The following is a 22,432-nucleotide window of genomic DNA, read 5'->3' on the forward strand; positions in this document are numbered from 1 at the left end:
TCACGTTCTGTCCTTAAGTAGAAGTACAGCTACTTGTGTGAAAAAATACTCGTAAAAGTAGAAGTACAGCTCCTTTACTTAAGTAAAAGTAAAAAAAAAACTACAACCTCTCAATTGGAATAAAATACAAAAGTAAAACTGCATTTTTTTAAATTTTTTTTTGCCATGAACGAAACAATACTTATTTAAACAGGTAAAACTAGAAGCATTCGGAGAGCACAGACCTCCGCCAAAGCTGATCAGTGGGCCCCCCCGTGGGCCCCCCCACCCCCGATCACCCCCAAAAGTCAATCATTTCTTCCTTATCCCATTTCCAACAAACCCTGAAAATTTCATCAAAATCTGTCCATAACTTTTTGAGTTATGTTGCACACTAACGGACAGACAAACAGACAAACAGACAGACAGACAAACAAACCCTGGCAAAAACATAACCTCCTTGGCGGAGGTAATCATAAAAGTTTCCGGTTTCTAATTCCACAGTGAATGTAAAGACCAGAGTCCTGCACTGGGTCTGGTACCTGACAGGTAGGTTTAGGGTTATAATCATCAGACCTGGTCAAAGGTGATTACTGATGTGCATAAATAGAGCGAAAAAGAGGAATGTGTCTGGAAATAAAATGATTCCAACTTTATGAGCAACAGTGTAAAAATATTTTCATTATATACATCACATTGAATACCATTAACAGTTCTTCATTTGATCTTACATGAGTCACAGTAAAGTCACATTTAAAGTGATGTTTTCCTCCATTGTATTGTTGCCATACTGTTATTATATACTATACAGTAGTGTTTTAACCCACCTAGCTTTGTTTTCTGTGGTTGGAATAAGCATACATATTAATTTCTCAGTATTTAAAACAAAATAGTCACAACTAAATGGTCTCTGAGGGTGTATGTAACTGGTCTGATCTTTGCATTCACTTATTGTATGTGTTCATCCATTGTTCTACTGATTGTTGAATGGTTTAGTGTTGACGAAGTTGATTATAAATAAAAATCTATTATCATTACTATTATTATTTGCATCTTGTCATCTTGTCTGTGGTCGGTACATCTTTAAACTTAGGCTTTTTTTTTTTGTCTGCCCAGGTGATTGTATACCACTGTATATTTGCTGCTGTTTACATATTTCCTGTATATATCCTTGTTGTATCTTGATGGAGACTGAAAAATGCAGGTGTGGTGTTAAATTCAACCAAACAGTGGCCTACAGCTTCAGCATATCATTTATTTTCTTAACCTGTTATGAGTTTTTTTGCTCACTTACAGGGACAAAAGTTTCATAGCTTTATTGAACAAAAGCTATCCACTGCAAAGGACATTAATATATATATTTTTAAAAATTTGCTTAAAACTGTTTAGTCATGTTCTTTTCACTCAAAACCATTTTTCAAGCCAAAAAAAAAAGCAGAAACTTGTGCTTTCTTGGATGTCGGGCGGTTCATGTGCATGTTTTTACTTTGTACAGATGTGTAGTGCACTCAGTGCTATTACTGATAGTGTACACAAGGGGGGGCTGTGACTTTGCATAGAAACACAAAACGCACCAGTTCAACCAAGAATTACCTCAGAAAAGCTCCTGTGTGGCTGCGAGGATGGAGAAATTCTTCAAGGACTCCTTAATATTTGATCCGGACTGATTTCACCCAGATGCACCAAAATAAGTAGGAAATTGTTTTTTAAATTCTGTATGTATTAGAGGTGTGTTCATTGTATTGGCATTACTCACTGGTCTCGGTTCTCTGTTTTTCTAGGCCTTATTTTTATTTTCATTTATTTACCTTTATTTAACCAGGAAAAAAGATCCCATTGAGATTAAGAACATCTCTTCCAAGGGAGTCCTGGCCAAGAGGCAGCATGAAATACAACACACAGTTACAACATACTAGGCCTGTAATAGTACACAAAATTTTCGGTTCAGTACGTTTTTGGTTTTCACAGCCACAGTTCGTATTTTTTTTCCGTTCAGTACGGGAAGAAAGAAAACCCCTCAAAATGTCTATTAATGCATTTATGAATTTTTTAACATTTTTCCCCCAATTTTTGGAGACAATAGAATATAGAAAAACAGGAATAATATAATTCTGCTGCTACAAATCAAATAGAAAATAAAATAAATTATTAATATTACTAAATGTATTTTAAACATTAGTATTGCACTTTTCCCTGAAAGGTAGTTTCGAACAAACAAGAAAAATCTCATTACAGTTCTGTCAGTTCACATTCTGCATACAAATAACAAAAAATTTCCACATGAAGTGCAACATTAACAAGAGGGTAAACTGGTGTTGTCTATAAACAAACTGAAGAGAAACTTTAACAATACAATGAACCAAATTATTTTAGGACAGAGAACAAACTGTTCAGGACACTGTGTGTATTTGTGTGTGCCTGTGTGCACAGGGGACTTTTTTTTTTTTTTTTTTGTCAGAGCTTGGGGGTAGGGGGGGCGCGCAGTTATATGCCTGGGGATGCGGTCCATAACTAATGTAACGAACGCTGTCGTGAAACGAAAGTTAAACTTTACATACTTTCAACGTTCTATTTATTCCTCTATTATGCAGCGTGCATGATAGACAGACCGACAGACAGACAGAGCTAGTGTCAGTGTTTTAGAACTACCATAGTTCATAGGGACCAAACAATGTCCGTCTTCTTCACGTCTCTTCCTCATTGTTGTCTTTCACCTGAACCTGAACTGATCCAAACTGGACTGTAATGATGGTGGAGGGTCTTCAGTCTCTTCCTTCCAGGTTCAGATCATATTTGTTGGGGTTTTTTTTAACCTTATATCAGCTGCTATTTCATATTTCTGGTCAATGTGTGCTCCTCAATATGTCCACGTGAAACTTGCGAGGATTTAAAGTTCCGCATCGAACGACGTCTTTCATTCCTTTTTCTTTTTCTCATTATACTGTGCCGTTTCGGTACAGCTGTGTACTGAACCGAACAGGTGTGTACCGAAACGGTTCGGTTCGGTACGTGTACCGTTACAGGCCTACAACATACAGTTGGGTCAAAACACTGTAATTGACACGAACTTTAATTGATTGCCATTCCAACATTTATTTCAATACAAAGTAGCCCCTTGTTTTGGATAATCCCATATGGTCCAACTGAAGCAAAAATGAATTTAAAAGTAAAAATGTGGGTCATTTAGCAACACTAATCTATCAAATTGTCTCTAAAATGTCCCGTCAGAGAGATTTCACATACCATATTTTGACCCTATTACAACATACAATAATTTATAGGACAAGTCAAACTAATCCTTATTACTGCTACTACCCCTTCACTCTTGGTCCACGCTCATGCCTGGGACAGAACTTTGCTGAGGTAAGAAAATGACCAAGATAGCATCATATCTATGCAGTTCATCTGATGGTGTGTTCTGGTGTTTACAGATGGAGGGTAAAGTGATGATGGCCTCGTCCCAGGACAAAGCTTTGACATCTTGGACACTGCCACACTCAGGCCAAAGGGTGGAGTGTTGTGTTCTATCAGACACAGGAAACACAGCCAATAGAAGTTCATACAGCACCATGCACTTTGTCAGCATTCCTCATTCTACAGTGTAAGATAACTTTAACTGTTTAAAACCTGACGTGTCACCCCTGACATACCCTGCACATGTGCAGTTTGGATGGCTGTAACTCTTTCACTGTTTGTGCAATTGGAAAAATTTCAATGATTTCTGAAACCTGAGACGTTGCACTTTATAGGTTTTGTTGGGTCATTAAGGTAATTTTATTCATGCCTGTACTAGAGGCTGGAGAATAAGCCATTTTAGCAGAATTATAAGATGCAGTAAATTGTAAATTACCAGATTTTGGAAGATCTGGAAAAAAGTCCTCTAGAAAAATGGGAAAACAGACTCACTCACAGCATATTTTCTAACATTTTAGTTAGTCTAAAGACGAAAAAAAAGTCCAGGGAGACCATTTTAGACATAGGGATTAAAGACCGAAAAAGACAGCAACTGACTGTTGGTTTAAAGTTGAATTATTTGGAACATTATTTGCTGTGTGACTGATGGAAGACAACATCCAACAAGTGTAGAAGTTTGAGTATTTCATTCCTCTGGTTTCCTGTCCATGTAGATGCTGAAGGCAAGGCAAGTTTATTTATATGAGGCATCTAATACATGAAGACAGGTCAGTGCACTTTAGTTAAAAGAACCTTAACCTTTTGAACCTTTTGGTTAAGAAAAGTCCTTAAACAAAAGATGATAATATTAAGAAATATAATTAAAAGAGATAACATAAAATCATGATAGAGGAGAGTAAAATATTTAGAAAATAAATATTGAATTGATTAAATGAATATGCAGTCCTTCAGTGTTTAATAGCAATAAAAATTATGACATACAGTCTGACAAGAGTAAAATATAGAGCTTATTCAATTCAGTTCAATTCAGTTTTGTTTGTAGAGCCCTATATCACAACAAGGTTGCTTCACAGGGCCTTACAGAATTAGTTGGATATGAAAACAAAGAACAGTCAAATAAACAGCAGATGAAAGAAATGGATTAATGTCCTGGGCATCCCCCGTCCTTAGACCTTCCTTCTTGGCAAAGAAAAACTCCAAAAACCCAGTGGGAAAAGAGAAACCTCAGGGAGAACCACAGTGAAGGAGAGATCCACTCCCATGGACAGACAGGCTGTAGATGCACCAGGACTGATGGACGTCCGTTTGCAGATGTAGTTCCAGTTTGTAAAGATGCAGTAGGGTGGGAGCACATGGGGGGGTCCATTTCAGATCCCGTCTTCATTGGGTCCCAGGCGGCTACAACTGAGACAGTAGCTACTCCCCCAGAGGGGAGTGGGGAAAAGGGACACCGAGTGAATAGTGATGAACAGACTAAGGAAACTAAATACTGGAAATTATAAGTACAGACTAAAGTGGTCCGTAGTACCAGAAACAGGTGATAGGACTCAGTGCTCTGTACTTCCCCCAGCATTATAGCTCCTAGGGCAGCTTAGACTGAACTGTGGGGTTCAGTCTGTTTTTAACTAGCCTGACCATAAGCCTTTTCAAAGAGGAATGTTTTCAGTCTAATCTTAAATGTAGAGACTATGTCGGCCTGTTTAATATTAGCTGGAAGCTGATTCCATAAGACAGGAGCTTGGGAACTAAAGGCTCTAGCTCCAACTGTACTTTTAGAGACCCTGGGAACCACCAGTAGACCTGCATTCTGAGAGATAAGTGTTCTGTTGGGATGGTACGGTACCAGAGCATCTTTGAGATAAGAAGGGCCCATACCATTAATGGTCTTGTATGTAAGAAGGAGGATTTTAAATGTAATTCTAAACTCAACTGGAAGCCAGTGAAGGGCTTGGAACACAGAAGTGATATGCTCTCTTCTATTAGTTCCTGTTAATAGTCCTGCTGCTGCGTTCTGAACCAGTTGAAAACTTTTTAGTGAACTCATGTATTGGTTCCAACCTGTTCACTGAACCAGCCTAGTTTGATGAGCACATCTCCTCATCCAGGTAGATGGTATAATTAGTGGAATCACCTGTGATAAGTGAACAGGTAGAAGCAATACATGGCAGGACTTTGACCTGATGAACCTGGGATTACACACCTCTGCTTTTGTCACTAATGAACAACTATGATTTGATTTTTTTGTATCTATCAAATACAACTTTGAAAAACAAAAAGGAATTTATAATAAAATAAGAAATTGTATCGCGTAATAAATGTTATGATACAACAATTTTAATTAAATGCATCTTATAATACCAGTGTTTTTGGACTTTTCTCTTTAGTTAATCTGTGTCTGCTCCTGTATGTGGTGGACCTTAAATGAACCCAGCTGCAGTTCTGTGTTTTTGCAGACTTTGACACTGTGATAAGGCTGAGAAATCTGACACTCTACGCCCACTTGGTTGGACCGTTTGTTTACATCATGACCCACTGAATGCGGAAGTTATTGCGCAGTTGACCAACGGGAGCCACTGAATCAGTCCTGTTATCAACACTTTCTCCTCAACTTGTTAACTATAGTCTCTCGGTTCTCCGTATGCCACGATGGCATTATGGCATTTACTGTTAAACTGGGCATCGACACTACTGCTGTTGATGTTGTCATTGTTGTTCGTGGCGTTTCTCGGATTCTGTGCGTACATTAAATACAAGCATATGAAGTATGACCACATCCCTGGACCACCGAGGGACAGGTAAGTGTTGTGATATGTGGAACTATATAGGCCTAGGCGGAGTGATCCATAACTATCGATATGTATACAGCGTAGGAATACGTGTCGGACCTATATTATGTGCTGTATTCAGTTGATGCCGACGTAAAGTATAAACAAAGTTCTATTTGAGTCCTCACCATTGACGAACGAAAACACAACATGGTGGCAGCGGTAATGGATTACAAATGACAGCTATGAAGATAAATGCTCTTCGCATCGAATGAGTCTCACAACAAAGGGAATTGTCCGAGGATAACTTTCCTAACGTCAGACGCGGTGAGTGCCTAGCAGGTGGCTAACGACAGAAAGCTAACAGGAACATTAAACCAGTGAAGATAAAACCGATAAGATGGCAGCACGTATACCCATGATGAACTGGTCCGAAACGGATCTGAGTGAAGCGTTGTCGTTGTTCAAGCAGAAAATGCGCCTGTGTCTGGACGATGAGGGAATAGAGGGTATGCACGTGACGTCACCGTGGTTCCGCCCACTGAGTGGCAGAAAGAGGGAGATGAGTAGCCTTTGGCTTGAACACTGCGAAAACTTTAGAACAATCTAAAAAATGGGGAAGAGTTGTTGTGCCATTGATTGCAGAAATAGGTTTAAAAAGCACTCGGAGCTATCGTTTTAGCGGCTACCTAAAGCCAAAGACGGAAGAAGCAGATGGATCGCTGCAATTCGTAGAAATAACTGTAATCCAGACAACGAAACCTGGATTTGTGGTTGGCATTTCGTGTCAGGTAACGTTAATTTATGCTGTATTCTTGTGTAAAATCATCCCTTAAATTACATATCGTTTTGGCTAACGTTACTTCTTAGTAAAGCTCTTAATGGTCGCATCTGTCATTTAGTTCTATATTTCATAACTGAAACGTTTTTGTCTTCAATTGTGTGATTCTGAACTTTGTGCTCTACATGATTTGTAAACTAGCTTAAACTGAGGCTAACCTAGTTCTCCAAATAAGGGGGTACTCTAGCACAAAGCTGTTGTAACTGTGTTGTATCAAGTATTTCATGTTAACTCTTCTTAAATATAAAAAGTACCAGTAGATCATACACTCACTTGGGTCAATACTAAGGGTTAAACTACCGTAAATCAGTAGCGAACTGTGAGCACTACTGCTGGGCCTTTACCTTGGAAATCACCGCCAAGAAAATACGTCTGCACTGACATAAAACCTCAAAAACAATAGTATGTTGAATTGAAAGCACTCACCAGCTGTAACCCTCTAATTAATGATGACCAGAATGTCAACAACTCTTTGGCTGTTGTATGCTTTCAGGCTTTACATTGTGGATTTTCCCAGTGTTGAAATCAGGTTCATATAAATGTTAGGATACGTGCTTCCGGCCACATATCAATGTTCGTAGACCACTTATTGTTTGGTAGGTTGTATGGATCCATGTCGAGTCCATTTGTCTTTAATTTCATGTTATATTCCACATTTTCCCGGTCTCACTGTAGTTACTGCTATGCTCCGCCATGTTGAGCCGGTTTGTTTTTGCCACTCAGTCTGACTTAGAGGGTTGTGGCCCAGGGGGGAAGTGACGTATCTGCATTCCCTCTATAACGGATGAAACTAAACGAGCTAGGAAAATTTGCCAGGGCATCGGTGATGAAGGACTGAGGAGACTGAATGTTAGCAGACTAAGTGAGGACGACAAGAAAACGCCAAATAAGCCATGGAATTTTTTGAGGATCACCTCAAGCTGAATGCCAACTTTAGGATTCACAGACTCCACCTAATGCAGTTCAGGCAAAAGCCGGGTGAGTGTATCAATGACTTTGTAACTTTCCTTGACCCTGGCGCAGAAATGCCAATTCACAGATGCAGAGCTGAACGAACGCCTCATTGAACTCATAATTGCTAGTACGCCATTCGATGCTCTGAGAAACGACCTATATGGGAAGCCTCAAGGTTACTCCTTGGCTGATGTGTTAAAGGAAGGGAGGAAATATGAAGCATTATCAGCAGGGAATGAACAGTTGACTCAACTTGGCTTGTCTAGCTCCGATAAAGTGCATGCAATACAAAGGGGGCAGACATGCCACAACTGCCGGACGAGCCACCAGCCGCGTCAGTCTCCCGCATTCCGTGACACTTGCAACGTTTGTGGCGGAAAAGGGCATTGGGCAAGATGCTGTAAGAAGACAAGGCAACAACAACAACGCAAACAAGGCTTTGACACACGGAAAAGAAGTAAGTCTCACCCACCGCCTAGCAGACACTCCAGGCATCAGATTCATATGAGAGGACACAAGTCCCAACATGAATCTAGAATAGATGTGGTTGACAGCTACGACGCAGACGAACAGCTATACCAGCAACAGTTCCACTCCATCACAATTAGTGGAAAGTGTATGCGCAGCATCAATGACAGAAAAATCAGAGAGGAGGCCTACACAATACTAAACGTCAGACCCCCTAATGTTCCAGATTACGGACACACACTTCGTCTAAAGATAGACACAGGAGCATCAGGGAACACCCTCCCTCTGAGGACATTCAGGCAAATGTATGGAAGCGAGGCAGGAGCATACAAAAGACTAAAAAAGAACAACATGAGACTGACTGCCTACAGTGGACATGAGATTCCCTGTCTCGGAACCAGAAACATTCCATGCCAATATAAAGACTCAAAGTGGATCAATGCAGTGTTCTACGTTGTGGACGTTCCAGGGCCAGCTGTAGTTGGACTACCCACAAGTGAACTACTAAGCCTCGTGACTGTGCATGTGAACACCATAAAAGGGAAAGTGCATAACACACCACAGGAAAAAGTGCTGAACATCACAACCTGCAACGAACCTAAAGCAAGTTTCTCCAAACCAATTTAATAAAATAGGAAGCTTCAAGAGAACTGCAAAACTCATCTTGAAAAGTGATGCAGAGCCATTCATAGACCCTCCACAAAAGTGCAGCATCCACATCATAGACAAACTTTACGAGGAGTTTAACAAACTTGTTGAACAAACTTGTTGAACAGGATGTACTGTGGAAAGTGGAACAGCACACAGATTGGTGCTCCAGCTTGGCATACAGTATGGAGAAGAATGGATCCCTATGGATATGCTTAGACCCACAAAAGCTTAACTCCAGCTTAAAACGGTGCCCACACAAAATACCTACGGAGGAGGAACTGAACCCAAAGTCTGCAAACACAACAGTATTCAGCAAGCTGGACGCCAAAGCAGGCTACTGGTCAATACACCTAGATGAAGAATCACAACTCTTAACAACCTTTCGCACTCCATTTGGCAGATACTGCTGGAAACATTTGCCTTTTGGATGGAGTGTGTCACAGGACCTCTTCAAGGCCAAGATGGACCAGATACTAGAGGGGCTCCACGGCGTTGTCAGCATAATGGATGACATCGTGGTGTGTGGAAAAATACGAAGCAGAGCACGACAAAAACCTGATCAACCTGATGGAGCAAGCAGCAGAAGCAGGTATGGTTTTCAACAGTGATAAGTGTGCCATTAAGCAGAAAAGCATATCATTCTTTGGTAATCTATACACAGAAAATGGCATAAAACCCAACACTGCGAAAGTGAGAGACATTCAGAAAATGTCAGCCCCCCAAAACAAAGACGAGCTGCATAGATTCATGGGGATGCTGACATATCTTGCAGCCTGTATACCAAAGTTTGCCGACAAAGCACACACCCTGAGAGGACTGTTGAAAAATGATGCATTATGGATATGGGAAGCAGACCACCAGAGATGTTTTGAACAGTTGAAATCAGCTATTGCAGAAGATGCATGTCTGAAATACTATGATGCAAGCACACCCCCTGGCATTTGAAGTGGATGCATCACAAAAAGGTCTGGGAATAGCACTAGTGCAGAACGACAGACCCATTGCATTTGGATCAAAGACCCTGACAGACTGCCAGTCAAGGTACAGTAACATAGAGAGAGAAATGCTTGCAATAGTGTACGGAATGCAGCGATACCACACTTGCCTGCATGGGAAAATATTCACTGTGGTAACAGATCACAAGCCATTGGTCACCATTTGTGCAAAGCCTTTGCATGCAGCACCACCTCGACTCCCAACAAATGCTGATCAAGACCCAAGGGTACAAGTATGATGTGAAATACAGACCTGGAACACAAATGATCCTGGCAGACACCCTCAGCCACTTGCCAAACCCTGAAAATGATGGTGAAATACAGCTGGATGAGCGCATAGATGGAGTCAGTGTGGAAATAGAAGACCCAGAGAGCCATACCATCACCATAGTGGACTTTTCACTAGAAAAGCAAGACGCACTGCACAAACAGACAGCTGATGATCCAAAGCTCAGTGAACTGAAACAACTTATCCACCAAGGATGGCCAGAGAACATAAAGGACCTAACCAAAGACCTGCGAGCATACTGGTCCTTTAGAGATGAGGTTGCGGTGGAGTCAGGGGTCATATTCAAGGGCAGACAGATACTCATCCCAGATTCAATGTGTAAGGACATCTTGAATCAGCTCCATGTAAACCATCAAGGCATAGAGAAAACGCGCCAGCTGGCAAGAGAGAGTGTCTACTGGACAAAAATGAATGAGTACATAGAACGAACATGTAAGTCATGCAGAGCGTGCATGGAACATCAAGATGCAAATCCAAAGCAACCCCTCATGCCCTATGACACTCCATCAAAGCCATGGCAGTCAATAGCCTCTGACTTATTGGAGGTCAATGGCCGCCAGTTCCTGTTGACCGTGGACAGATACTCCAAATATCCACTCATGGATGAAATGCCCCCTGCAGTATCTAGCTATGCAATCACACAAAAAATACAAATGTATATGTCTCTGTTTGGACGCCCTGATGAAATTATGACAGATAATGGACCGCAATACTCTGGCCAAGCCTTCAAAAAACTGATGGCGGATTGCGGAGTAAGACACATCACCAGCTCACCCCATTACCCCAAAAGCAATGGATTCATTGAAAGACACGTAAGACACATCAAAGCCATAGTGAAGAAAAGAAAATAGAGATGACCTTCACATTGCTTTGCTGCAGGTATGAATGACACCTGTTGACAGCAAGTTGCCGTCACCTGCAGAACTTCTCTTTGGCAGAGCAGTCACCACCCTGCTGCCAAGCCGAACATACCCAGGAAAAGAGACACCGGCAACAACTGGCTCACAGAGCAACTGCAATGAAGGAACACCATGACCGCAACTCTCGCAGGGAACTCCTACCTCTCCATCCTGGACAACACGTGACTGTCTGGAGCAAGGAAAGACAAACATGGCACCCAGCAGTTATCCTGTGTGAATGTAGTGAGCCATGGAGCTACATGGTTCAAACACCAAATGGAAACAAGATAAGGCGCAATAGAAACCATCTGCATGGACACGCAACACGGAGCCACATCAGACAGAGACTGTCAAAAGAGTTCGCTTTGACGAACCAGCAGCAACTGATGATGACCACGCGAAGCCAATTGAGCACAGGCAAGAAACACCAGCCCCTGGGACTGACACCAGCGTGACAATGCGAACAAGGTCTGGAAGGCCTGTGTGCAAACCAATTCACTACAAGGACTATATGTAACAGCTGAAAGCCATACAGACTGCTCAGAGACTGTGATTGTTAAAAAAATAATAATAATCATAAAAAAAAAAAAGTAGGAACATTTCAATGATCAGATGAGATACATATACTTATTTCAGAAATAAAAATGTAATAGGATGGAGGCTATTTTGTAATGCAAACAGATGTGGAACTAAATATGCAAGAACCTCCATGTGTTATGTTTGATATGGTTCATAATAAGTACCGGGTTCAGATATATATATAAAAAAAAAATGCTGGTTCTGGTATACAGGAAGATTTAAATGTGATTGTTGATTATAGAGGTAATTAAGTTAAACAGGAGATGTTGTGATATGTGGAACTATATAGGCTAGGCAGAGTGATCCATAACTATCCATATACATGCAGCGTAGGAATACGTGTTGGACCTATGTTATGTGCTGTATTCAGTTGATGCCGAAGTAAAGTATAAACAAACTTCTATTTGAGTCCTCATCATTGACGAACGAAAACACAACAGTAAGTGAACGCATCAGACCCAGGCCCTACTACCATTAAACGCAACAATCAAAGTTATTTTGTGATGTTTGTTGTGTTACCTTTCTCTTATTTTTTCTGTAACAGTTTTTTCTTTGGACATTCACCAACATTTTTGAAGATAATGAAAGGTGATGGAATAGTGCACGAGAAATTCCTTGAATGGTAAGAATAGTTTAACCAATGCTCCAGACTTAGGTTTAGTTTTATATTTACATTTATAATACTAAAGCTTTATGTTATTGTGTATTATTTCCAGGTCTGAGACTTATGGGCCCGTGTACAGGATTAATCTTCTACATTATGTTTTACTAGGCGTTTCCTGTCCAGATGCAACCAAGGTAAACGTCAACTTACACCCATTTGCGTTATATTGCATAATGATTGCGCAATAGTTGGAATAAAGTTGACCGGGTAGACCTACCTTGCAGCTTCTTTTTTGCATGTTGAAATGACCTGACTGTTCACACCAAATTCACAATGTTATCTTTATTGTTGTCTCTGAATTCAGGAAATCTTAATGTCCTCAAAGTACACCAAAGATGAATTTCTCGCCAACAGACTCTTTAACCTGTTTGGTCAAAGGTAATGTCAGTCTTTCATTGACAGTAGAAATACTACATATAGTCCCTTAACCCTCACATTATCCTTTGGGTCAATTTGACACCATTCAGTGTTTATCGTTCAAAAAAATAATAGTTGACTTTTTCTTGCTTCATATTTGATGATTTTTCCTAATATGATGGGGACAATTATCAGCCTCTCTTTGGGTCAGTTTTGGCTACTTTTTGGCTGGATTGTGGGGATTTGGGGCTTTTCTGTGACAATTATGGCTATAATTTTGGCTATTATTATTTTGGCTTGCCTTATAAGGGCCATTTAGGACCCATACATCCACTCAGAACCTTACCAAAATGGCAAGCCAGTTTTGGGACAGATTTAAGCCATAATGATTTTGTTATCTAGGTGATTAACCCTTTATGGGGCACTCATAGAAATACTCTGAAATTCTATAATTCAACCGTAGTGTCATTGGAGGACATAATAAGACTTTATTACTTGAAGTTTTTCAAAATGTCTTATTGTCATGTAGAAAATCAAAGTCAATGAAGTTACCATATTTAGTCCTTGCCCATCAGTGGCAAAAAGAAAATATCCCAGTAGTAAATATAAAAAAAAAAAAACAAAAAAAAAACCCACATGTAAGGCAAAAGGAACATGTATTTTAGAACATTCAAACATCATTTTTAGAACATTAGACCAACATAAGTGCTGTCACATACCTGTCACACACACACCTGTCCACATCCACATTATCCCTTTGAACATCATTCCTACATTAGTACCATTACTTCATGGTGCTTAACAAAGCAGATACACTCACTTTTCATGCAGAGGTGGACCTTACAGACCCTGTAGACCGCATTGGACCTGAGATTGTTGACTAACTGTCCTCACTGTAATGGTTGCTGTCACCGTCTTGTAATGTTTGTGGAAATTAGCAAAAATAGTCACTTGCCCGATAAAGGGTTAAGCATACAATGTATCATGATAAAATTTTTTCAGTGTGCTGAACACATATTGCATGCATTGATGTTCCTCTGGGGTCAATTTCATGGTCAGCAAACATCCAAATATATAATTCTGGTTGAATTGTTCAAGTTAAAATATTGGTTATTTAGATGAACCTTAAAAATCTCATGGATATTATTCATTATTTGAAGGTTCTTAGGTAGTGGTCTGGTAACAGCACGGGACCATGAGCAGTGGTATAAACAGCGGCGGATCATGGACCCAGCCTTCAGCAGCTTGTGAGTTTTTACACTTTATTTCATGGCCATTATCTTTATTCATTATGATTTCTGTTGAGATTGAAGTTACATGAACAAACTGATTAGCTGTTGCCTTGTTTTTTTGGTTTGACTTGTAAATATAATACTAGTGTGTTTTCTCTCTCTTGTCAGTTGCTGCTTTCTTTAATAACTGTGTTAACGATTGATCATAATTTCCAGGTACCTGAGAGGTCTGATGGGCACCTTCAATGAGAGGGCTGAGAAACTGATGGAAAAACTGTCAGATGAAGCTGATAATAAAGGAAATGTTAAGATGCTCCCACTAGTCAACTGTGTTACCCTGGATGTCATCGCCAAGGTACTGCGTCTTTCACTGCCTTCTCTCGCACCTTGGTGAATCATTTCTTAGCCTGTAAATGACAGCTTTCTTGATGCGTATTCAGGCTGCATTTGGTGTTGATTTGGACCTGCTGAACACCTCTTCACCTTTCCCTAAAGCCATCGAGACTTGTCTGAAAGGATTGGTGTACTCTGTCCGAGATCCGTTTTTTCAGGTGTGGCTTCAGAGCATGTTTTATGGTAATAATCCTGTAAATTTTACAGTGTAACAGTGTTGTTATTGCCTGTTTCCAGTTCAATCTAAAGAACAGACCGTTTGTTAAAGAAGTGAGGGAGGCATGCTGTCTGTTACGTAGAACTGGAGCTCAGTGGATCCATGACAGAAAGACCGCCATCCAAAACGGAGATGATGTTCCCAAGGACATCCTCACACAAATCATCAAAACAGCAGGAAAAGGTTGTAGCTACGAGACACTTGCAGAAATCTGTCCATACACATTAAAACAAATAGGTAATCCAACAGATAAGAACACATGACTGTCCTGCTTACTATTAGTGAGTCCAAAATGTGGAGTGGCAGTCCAAGGCATTCAGATTCTGATAATAAAGTCCTTCATTCAGTCATGTTCTGGGTGATCATTTTGCTTCTTAATCTTTTGTTGACCCAGCCCAGCCCTAGATGAACACCTGATATTTTTTTCACCCTCATTTACAGTTTGTTGTACATTTAACCCAGTGAATCACTCATGATTTTCTTCATAATTCATGACTTTGGGACAAATTAATGCTGTATGTTATAGCGCATAAAATTCAGCTTTAAACTTTAAATTCAACTGTAAACATGGTTGTTGCAAAACAATAAATACAGAAGAGTATGAGAACAGAATTATACTGTTGGGAAATAATGTGATATTACTAAATTAAAACATCTTTGCTTTATGGACTTTCTTTAGTCCTAATATCGGACTTTTGTTGGTTTTCTCTGTATGTTTATAAGTTGAAATTCAAAATATAGACACATAGACAAATGGCCAGTCATTTTCTCACTTGTTATTTTGCTATTATTTCAGAAGAAAACATGACTAAAGAAGATGAAGAGTTTATGCTGGACAACTTTGTGACATTCTTCATTGCTGGTATGGCCGGGTTTCTTTTGCTGCTTTTACTAGAGAAGTTTTATACTGTAGTAGATACTACACTTTCTATATACTTCCTATATTTATTATACTTCCTTTCTGGCAAGCATTCAGACATGTAACGTGTAAACACTTTTTAACCAAACTTTCACAAAAACCTGTCTTCCTCCACACTTAATGTCAATAAACTATTGTAGACTACAATTAAAATGTTTAATATAATTAGATAACTGATTATTTTTATTATTATTATTATAGGTATAGGATATTTTATAAACTATCTGTACAGACAGATGTCACTGGTAGTGGAATACTAAAAGAACTGCCCAAAAATTACGGTTTTCCTGATGTTCAGTGCCACATACATTGTTTAGTAATGGGTAAAAAAAAAAAGTAAATGTGTTTTCGTTGTTTTTGGGGTGAGGGACCTTCATAATATTGGCAGATTAGCTGGTTATGTATTGGCTTTTTCATGGTTCAGACATCATCATCATGTTAGCCCACTCAGCTGATCTCTAGTTCCTATTAACTTGTTTATCTTTATTGTCTTGTTCTGTGTAACATCTTAGGTCAGGAAACAACAGCTAATCTAATTGCTTTTTGCATTATGTCTCTGGGAAGACATCCTGATATATTGGAGAGGTACGTATTAATACAAGCCCAGTAAAAACACAATATCTGAATTATTTGAATTATAATTAAATGAGTGTTTTTATTTCTCAGAGTGAAGAAAGAGGTGGATGATGTCATTGGAATGAAAAAGGACCTTAGTTATGACGACCTGGGAAAACTGATGTATCTCACACAGGTACATGTGCTATTTTATGCTTTAATCTGCCAAAGACACACTAAACTAAGATCGCAATTCTGTAAAAATGTTTCGGTGACTTATCAGTTAAAGTAATGATGTAAATCACTCTGAAGGTGCTGAAAGAGACTCTGAGGATTTACCCAACGGCTCCAGGTACATCGCGAGATATAATTAAAGACATGGTCATTAACGGTATCCACATACCTGAAGGATGTATCGCTTTTGTGAGTGAGTCTCTTATAAATGTGTTTGTTTCAGTAACCAAACATGAAGGGGTGGGATTAAAAAAGTTATACTTCTTCTTTTTGAATATGCAAATGAAGTCATATTTTCTTTTCATGTATATGTATAAGTTTTCATGTTTTCTTGCAATCTGTTTTATTTCTAAGAACTAAAGTAGGATTGTTTTGTTTTGTTGCATATTCGAAACAAACTTAACTGAACATAGAATTTTAGAGAAGAGAGTATTTAGTAAGTTTACACTTTTTCATTAATATGAATAAAACTGCTCTGAACCTCAGTTTAGCTCCTATGCATCTGGAAGGATGGACAAATTCTTCAAGGACCCACTGACATTTGACCCAGAGAGATTTCACCCAGATGCACCGAAGTAAGTGGGACATGACTTGTTGTCTGTCTGTCTATTTGTTCTTCAGTTTGTACTCTATTACTCTCCGCTAAGTTGTCCAAACTCCATCATTGTTTAATATTTAGGTGCAACTTGGGAAACTCTCAGATGGGTTCTTTGGATGTTGACTTTAACCTTCATTTTCACGGTCAAATTGGGATTGACATGGAAAATTTGGACAGTAATTTTGACTGAAGTTTTTCAGGTCTTTCAGGGTCAGTGTGTGGTCTTGGGGAGCAGAGACCAACAGGTGTCAAAAGGGGCAGCAGAGGAGTCATCACAACATTCAATTTCATTCTTGCTTTTATTCTCCATGTCTTACACTGCAAAAATCAAAATCTTACTAAGTGTATTTTCCTCATTTCTAGTAAAAATACCTCAACACACTTAAAATGAGACATAATCACATACAGAGAAACTCTTCAGTGAGATTTAAGAACTTAATTTTAGAAAATAGATCTTGAAAATCTTATTTCAAGAAATCTTACCAAAATCATTTTCACTTGTTCCATTGGCAGATTTTTTTTGCTTAATTCAAGCAAAAAACATCTGCCAATAGAACAAGGGAAAACTATCTTGGTAAGATTTCTTAAAATAAGATTTCCAAGATCTATTGTCTAAAAATAAGTTCTTATATCTGACTTACAAGTTACTCTTTAGGCGATTATGTCTTATTTTAAGTGTGATGAGATATTTTGACTAGAAATGAGAAAAATACACTTGGTAAGATTTATATTTTTGCAGTGTAGGGGACTATTTCTTGTCCTGGCATTACTCATGTTCTCTGCTGTCTATTTATATTCTATTCAAGGCCTTATTACTGCTACTACCCCTTCGCCCTTGGTCCACGGGCATGCCTGGGAAAAAACTTTGCTCAGGTAAGAAAATAGCAGTGGAACCAATGGAACATCATACACGGTGTCTGTACAGTTCATCTGATGGTGTGTTCTGGTGTTTACAGATGGAGGCTAAAGTGGTGATGGCCAAACTGCTACAGAGGTTTGATTTCACCCTCATCCCAGGACAGACCTTTGACCTCGTGGACACTGGAACACTCAGGCCAAAGAGTGGAGTGTTGTGCTCTATCAGACACAGGAAACACAGCCAGTAAATGTTCATACACCACCATGCACTGAACCTCTATAGGTTTAGAAAAAGAGTGTCTAAAAACAGGATAGAAACACTAAATGTGAGGAAAAAGGTCCTCAAAACAAGTGAAATACCTTTCCATGCAACAAGATAATTTCACTTGACAAGTTTTTCAGTTGAATTAAGATTGTTAAATCTAGAAATAAACATGTCTACAGATGTATGAACACTTCAAATAAGAAACTGACTCTTAAAACATGATAAATGAGCTAACACTTCTAAAATCTAAGTTGTTTTTGTTTTTTTCTTCGTAAGAATCAAATAATTTTCAGTGTACTGCTTTAGCCTATAAGCCTTTAGCCTTTACATTTTAGGTAAATGTTGATGGGGTATAACTAATTGCAAGTGATGGGAATAGATAATTGAATTACAGATTATACAAAAGTCAGTTACTGTTACAGATGATGAAATCACAGCTATGAATCAAAATGTCAGTGATTCCGAAGGAGTGATGTCCAAATCTATTATTTTGAGGGAAAAGGCTTAGATGTAGGATATAAGAGCTGAATATGTTCTGTCTGAAAAAAGAAAAGGGCTGTACCATTAATGCACTGTTTTAGTTTAAGTCAGTGTTTGTTTGCTTGTTTTTTTAAAATATATTTTGCAGCTTTACTGGTTAAAAAGTAATTAAATATAATTAATTAGATTACTATGACAAAGTAATTAATATTTTACATTACTTACTCCATCCATCCATTCATTTATCATTTTCTTCTGTTTATCCGGGGCCGGGTTGCGGAGGCAACAGTCTAAGCAGGGATGCCCAGACTTCCCTCTCCCCAGACACCTCCTCTAGCTCCTCCGGGGGGGGATCCAGAGGCGTTCCCAGACCAGCTGAGAGTCATAGTCTCTCCAGCATATCCTAGGTCTTCCCCAAGGCCTCCTCCTGGCAGGACATGCCTGGAACACCTCCCCAGGGAGGCGTCCAGGAGGCATCAGAAACAGATGCCCGAGCCACCTCCGCTGGCCCCTCTCTATGTGGAGGAGCAGCAGCTCTACTCTGAGCTCCTCCATGGCGACTGAGCTCCTCACTCTATACATTACCTACTGCAGTTGTAATAAGGTAACAAATCCATAACCTTTTATTTAATGGTTTAAATGTAATGTACTATTCCCACATGGATTACACATTAAATATTACATTAATTTGTAAAAATAAAAGGATATGACTTATATATGTTTCCATAAAACACATATTCCCTTATTCAGTCATTTTTTAGACTACTTAATCCTCTAGATGGTCGCAGGGTTCCAGGTGTGGTATTACAGGGTAAAATGCAAATTTATATTACAAAAATGACTAAGATGATTGTTAGTTTGCGAATGTAATGACAAATACACTGTTGCACATAAAGTCCTCTCATGAAATGACTGTGACAGTGTCACTTATTCTTGATAGATCCAGTGTAACTGGGACTCAGTTTATAATCATTAGAGCTGGTCAAAGGTGATTACTGATGTGTATAAATAGGAAGAAAAAGAGGAATGTGTCTGAAATCAAAATGATTCCAACTTTATGAGCAACAGTGTAAAAATATTTTCATTATATACATCACATTGAATACCATTAACAGTTCTTCATTTGATCTTACATGAGTCACAGTAAAGTCACATTTAAAGTGATGTTTTCTTCCATTGTATTGTTGCCATACTGTTATTATATACTATACTATACAGTACTGTTTTAACCCACCTAGCTTTGTTTTCTGTGGTTGGAATGAGCATACATATTAATTTCTCAGCATTTAAAACAAAATACAAGTAAATGGTCTCTGAGGGTGTATGTAACTGGTCTGATCTTTGCATTCTGTTATTGTATGTGTTCATCCATTGTACTACTGATTGTTGAATGGTTTAGTGTCAACGAAGTTGATTATAAATAAAAATCTATTATCATTACTATTATTATTTGCATCTTGTCATCTTGTCTGTGGTCGGTACATCTTTCAACTTAGGCTTTTTTTTTTTTTTTGTCTGCCCAGGTGATTGTATACCACTTCTTTTATGGTCATATTTTTTTTAAATATTTTTATACTTACTGCTGTTTACATATTTCCTGTATATATCCTTGTTGTATCTTGATGGAGACTGAAAAATGCAGGTGTGGTGTTAAATTCAACCCAACAGTGGCCTACAGCTTCAGCACATCATTTATTTTCTTAACCTGGTATGAGTTTTTTTGCTCACTTACAGGGACAAAAGTTTCATAGCTTTATTGAACAAAAGCTATCCACTGCAAAGGACATTAATATATATTAAAAAAAAAAAAAAAAAAAAGCTTAAAACTGTTTAGTCATGTTCTTTTCACTCAAAACCATTTTTCAAGCAAAAAACAAAACAGAATTTTGTGCTTTCCTGGGTTTCGGGAGGTTCATGTGCATGTTGTTTTTACTCTGCAGATGTGTAGTGCATTCAATGCTATTGCGGATTGTGTACACAAGGGGGCGCTGTGACTGCATAGAAACACGACGCACCAGTTCAACCAGTCCGTCAAGAATTACCACTGAAAAGCTCCTGTGTGGCTGGGAGGATGGTGAAATTCTTCAAGGACTCATAAATATTGGATCCGGACAGATTTCACCCAGATGCACCGAAGTAAGTAGGAAATTATTTTTTAAATTCTGTATGTATTAGAGGTGTGTTCATTGTAATGGCATTACTCACTGGTCTAGGCCTTATTTTTATTTTTATTTATTTAACCAGGAAAAAAGATCCCATTGAGATTAAAAACCTCTTTTCCAAGGGAGTCCTGGCCAAGAGGCAGCATGAAATACAACACACAGTTACAACATACAGTTGGGTCAAAACACAGTAACTGACACGAAATTTAATTGATTACCATTCCAACATTTATTTCATTACAAAGTTGCTCCTTGTTTTGGATGATCCCTTATGGTCCAACTTAAGCAAAAATGAATTTTAAAGTAAAAATGTGGGTCACTTAGCAACACTAATCTATCAAAAATACCGTGATTTGACCCTATTACAACATACAGTAACTTATAGGACAAGTCAAACTAGGCCTTCTTACTGCTACTACCCCTTCACTCTTGGTCCACGCTCATACCTAGGACAGAACTTTGCTGAGGTAAGAAAATGACCAAGATAGCATCATATCTATGCAGTTCATCTGATGGTGTGTTCTGGTGTTTACAGATGGAGGCTAAAGTGATGAAGGCCTCGTCCCAGGACAAAGCTTTGACATCTTGGACACTGCCACACTCAGGCCAAAGGGTGGAGTGTTGTGTTCTATCAGACACAGGAAACACAGCCAATAGAAGTTCATACAGCACCATGCACTGTCAGCATTCCTCATTCCACAGTGTAAGATAACTTTAACTGTTTAAAACCTGATGTGTCACCGCTGACATACCCTGCACATGTGCAGTTTGGATGGCTGTAACTCTTTCACTGTTTGTGCAATTGGAAAAATTCCAATGATTTCTGGAACCTGAGACGTTGCACTTCATAGGTTTTATTGGGTCATTAAGGTAATTTTATTCATGCCTGTACTAGAAGCTGGAGAATAAGCCATTTTAGCCGAATTATAAGATGCAGTAAATTGTAAATTATTACCAGATTTTGGAAGATCTGGAAAAAAGTCCTCTAGAAAAATGGGCTGACGGACTCACTCACAGCATATTTTCTAACATTTTTGTTAGTCTAAATAAGAAAAAAAAAGTCCAGGGAGACCATTTTAGGCATAGGGATTAAAGGGTCCAAGACTGAAAAAAACAGCAACTGACTGTTTGTTGGGTTAAAGTTGAATTATTTGGAACATTATTTGCTGTATGACTGATGGAAGACAACATCCAACAAGTGTAGAAGTTTGAGTATTTCATTCCTCTGGTTTCCTGTCCATGTAGATGCTAAAGGCTAGTTTATTTATATGATGCATCTAATACACAAAGACAGGTCAGTGCACTTTACTTAAAAGGACCTTAACCTTTTGAACCTTTTGGTTAAGAAAAGTCCTTAAACAGAAGATAATATTAAGAAATATAATCAAAAGAGACAACATAAAATAGAGGAAAGTAAAATATTTAGAAAATAAATATTGAATTGATTAAATGAATATGCAGTCCTTCAGTGTTTAATAGCAATAAGAATTATGACATACAGTCTGACAAGAGTAAAATATAAAGCTTATTCAATTCAGTTCAGTTCAGTTTTGTTTGTAGAGCCCTATATCACAACAGGGTTGCTTCACAGGGCTTTACAGAATTAGTTGGATATGAAAACAAAGAACAGTCAAATAAACAGCAGATGAAAGAAATGGATTAAT

The 22,432-nt window shown here is 38.7% G+C and overlaps 1 protein-coding gene across 2 annotated transcripts; it reads left to right on the forward strand.

Moving 5' to 3' along the window:
- The first annotated feature begins 5,962 nt into the window (after nt 1-5,962).
- LOC115414621 (cholesterol 24-hydroxylase-like) lies at nt 5,963-20,038 on the forward strand. Of its 2 annotated transcripts, none has more exons than XM_030127841.1 (15): nt 5,963-6,188; nt 12,379-12,456; nt 12,551-12,632; nt 12,803-12,876; nt 14,016-14,102; nt 14,304-14,442; nt 14,528-14,638; nt 14,718-14,880; nt 15,494-15,559; nt 16,129-16,201; nt 16,283-16,367; nt 16,484-16,594; nt 16,892-16,980; nt 17,810-17,876; nt 17,960-20,038. In XM_030127841.1, exons 1-15 carry the CDS (start codon nt 6,040-6,042, stop codon nt 18,107-18,109), a joined length of 1,524 nt encoding a protein of 507 aa, XP_029983701.1. In that variant the 5' UTR covers nt 5,963-6,039; the 3' UTR covers nt 18,110-20,038. The 2 variants fall into 2 exon arrangements, with proteins under 2 accessions (XP_029983701.1, XP_029983702.1); XM_030127842.1 differs by lacking the exon at nt 5,963-6,188 and adding an exon at nt 6,316-6,485.
- The last annotated feature ends 2,394 nt before the right edge of the window (nt 20,039-22,432 follow it).

The sequence above is a fragment of the Sphaeramia orbicularis genome, chromosome 24 (assembly GCF_902148855.1).
Source record: "Sphaeramia orbicularis chromosome 24, fSphaOr1.1, whole genome shotgun sequence".
In the NCBI taxonomy this organism is placed as follows: domain Eukaryota; kingdom Metazoa; phylum Chordata; class Actinopteri; order Kurtiformes; family Apogonidae; genus Sphaeramia; species Sphaeramia orbicularis.

Bases quoted from the DNA above. Each gene is read 5' to 3' on its own strand.
- LOC115414621 (XM_030127841.1), top strand. From the start codon at position 6,040: ATGGCATTATGGCATTTACTGTTAAACTGGGCATCGACACTACTGCTG. The intron at 14,103-14,303 runs GTGAGTTTTTAC...CATAATTTCCAG, and splicing joins GACCCAGCCTTCAGCAGCTT to GTACCTGAGAGGTCTGATGG. The intron at 14,639-14,717 runs GTGTGGCTTCAG...GCCTGTTTCCAG, and splicing joins TCCGAGATCCGTTTTTTCAG to TTCAATCTAAAGAACAGACC.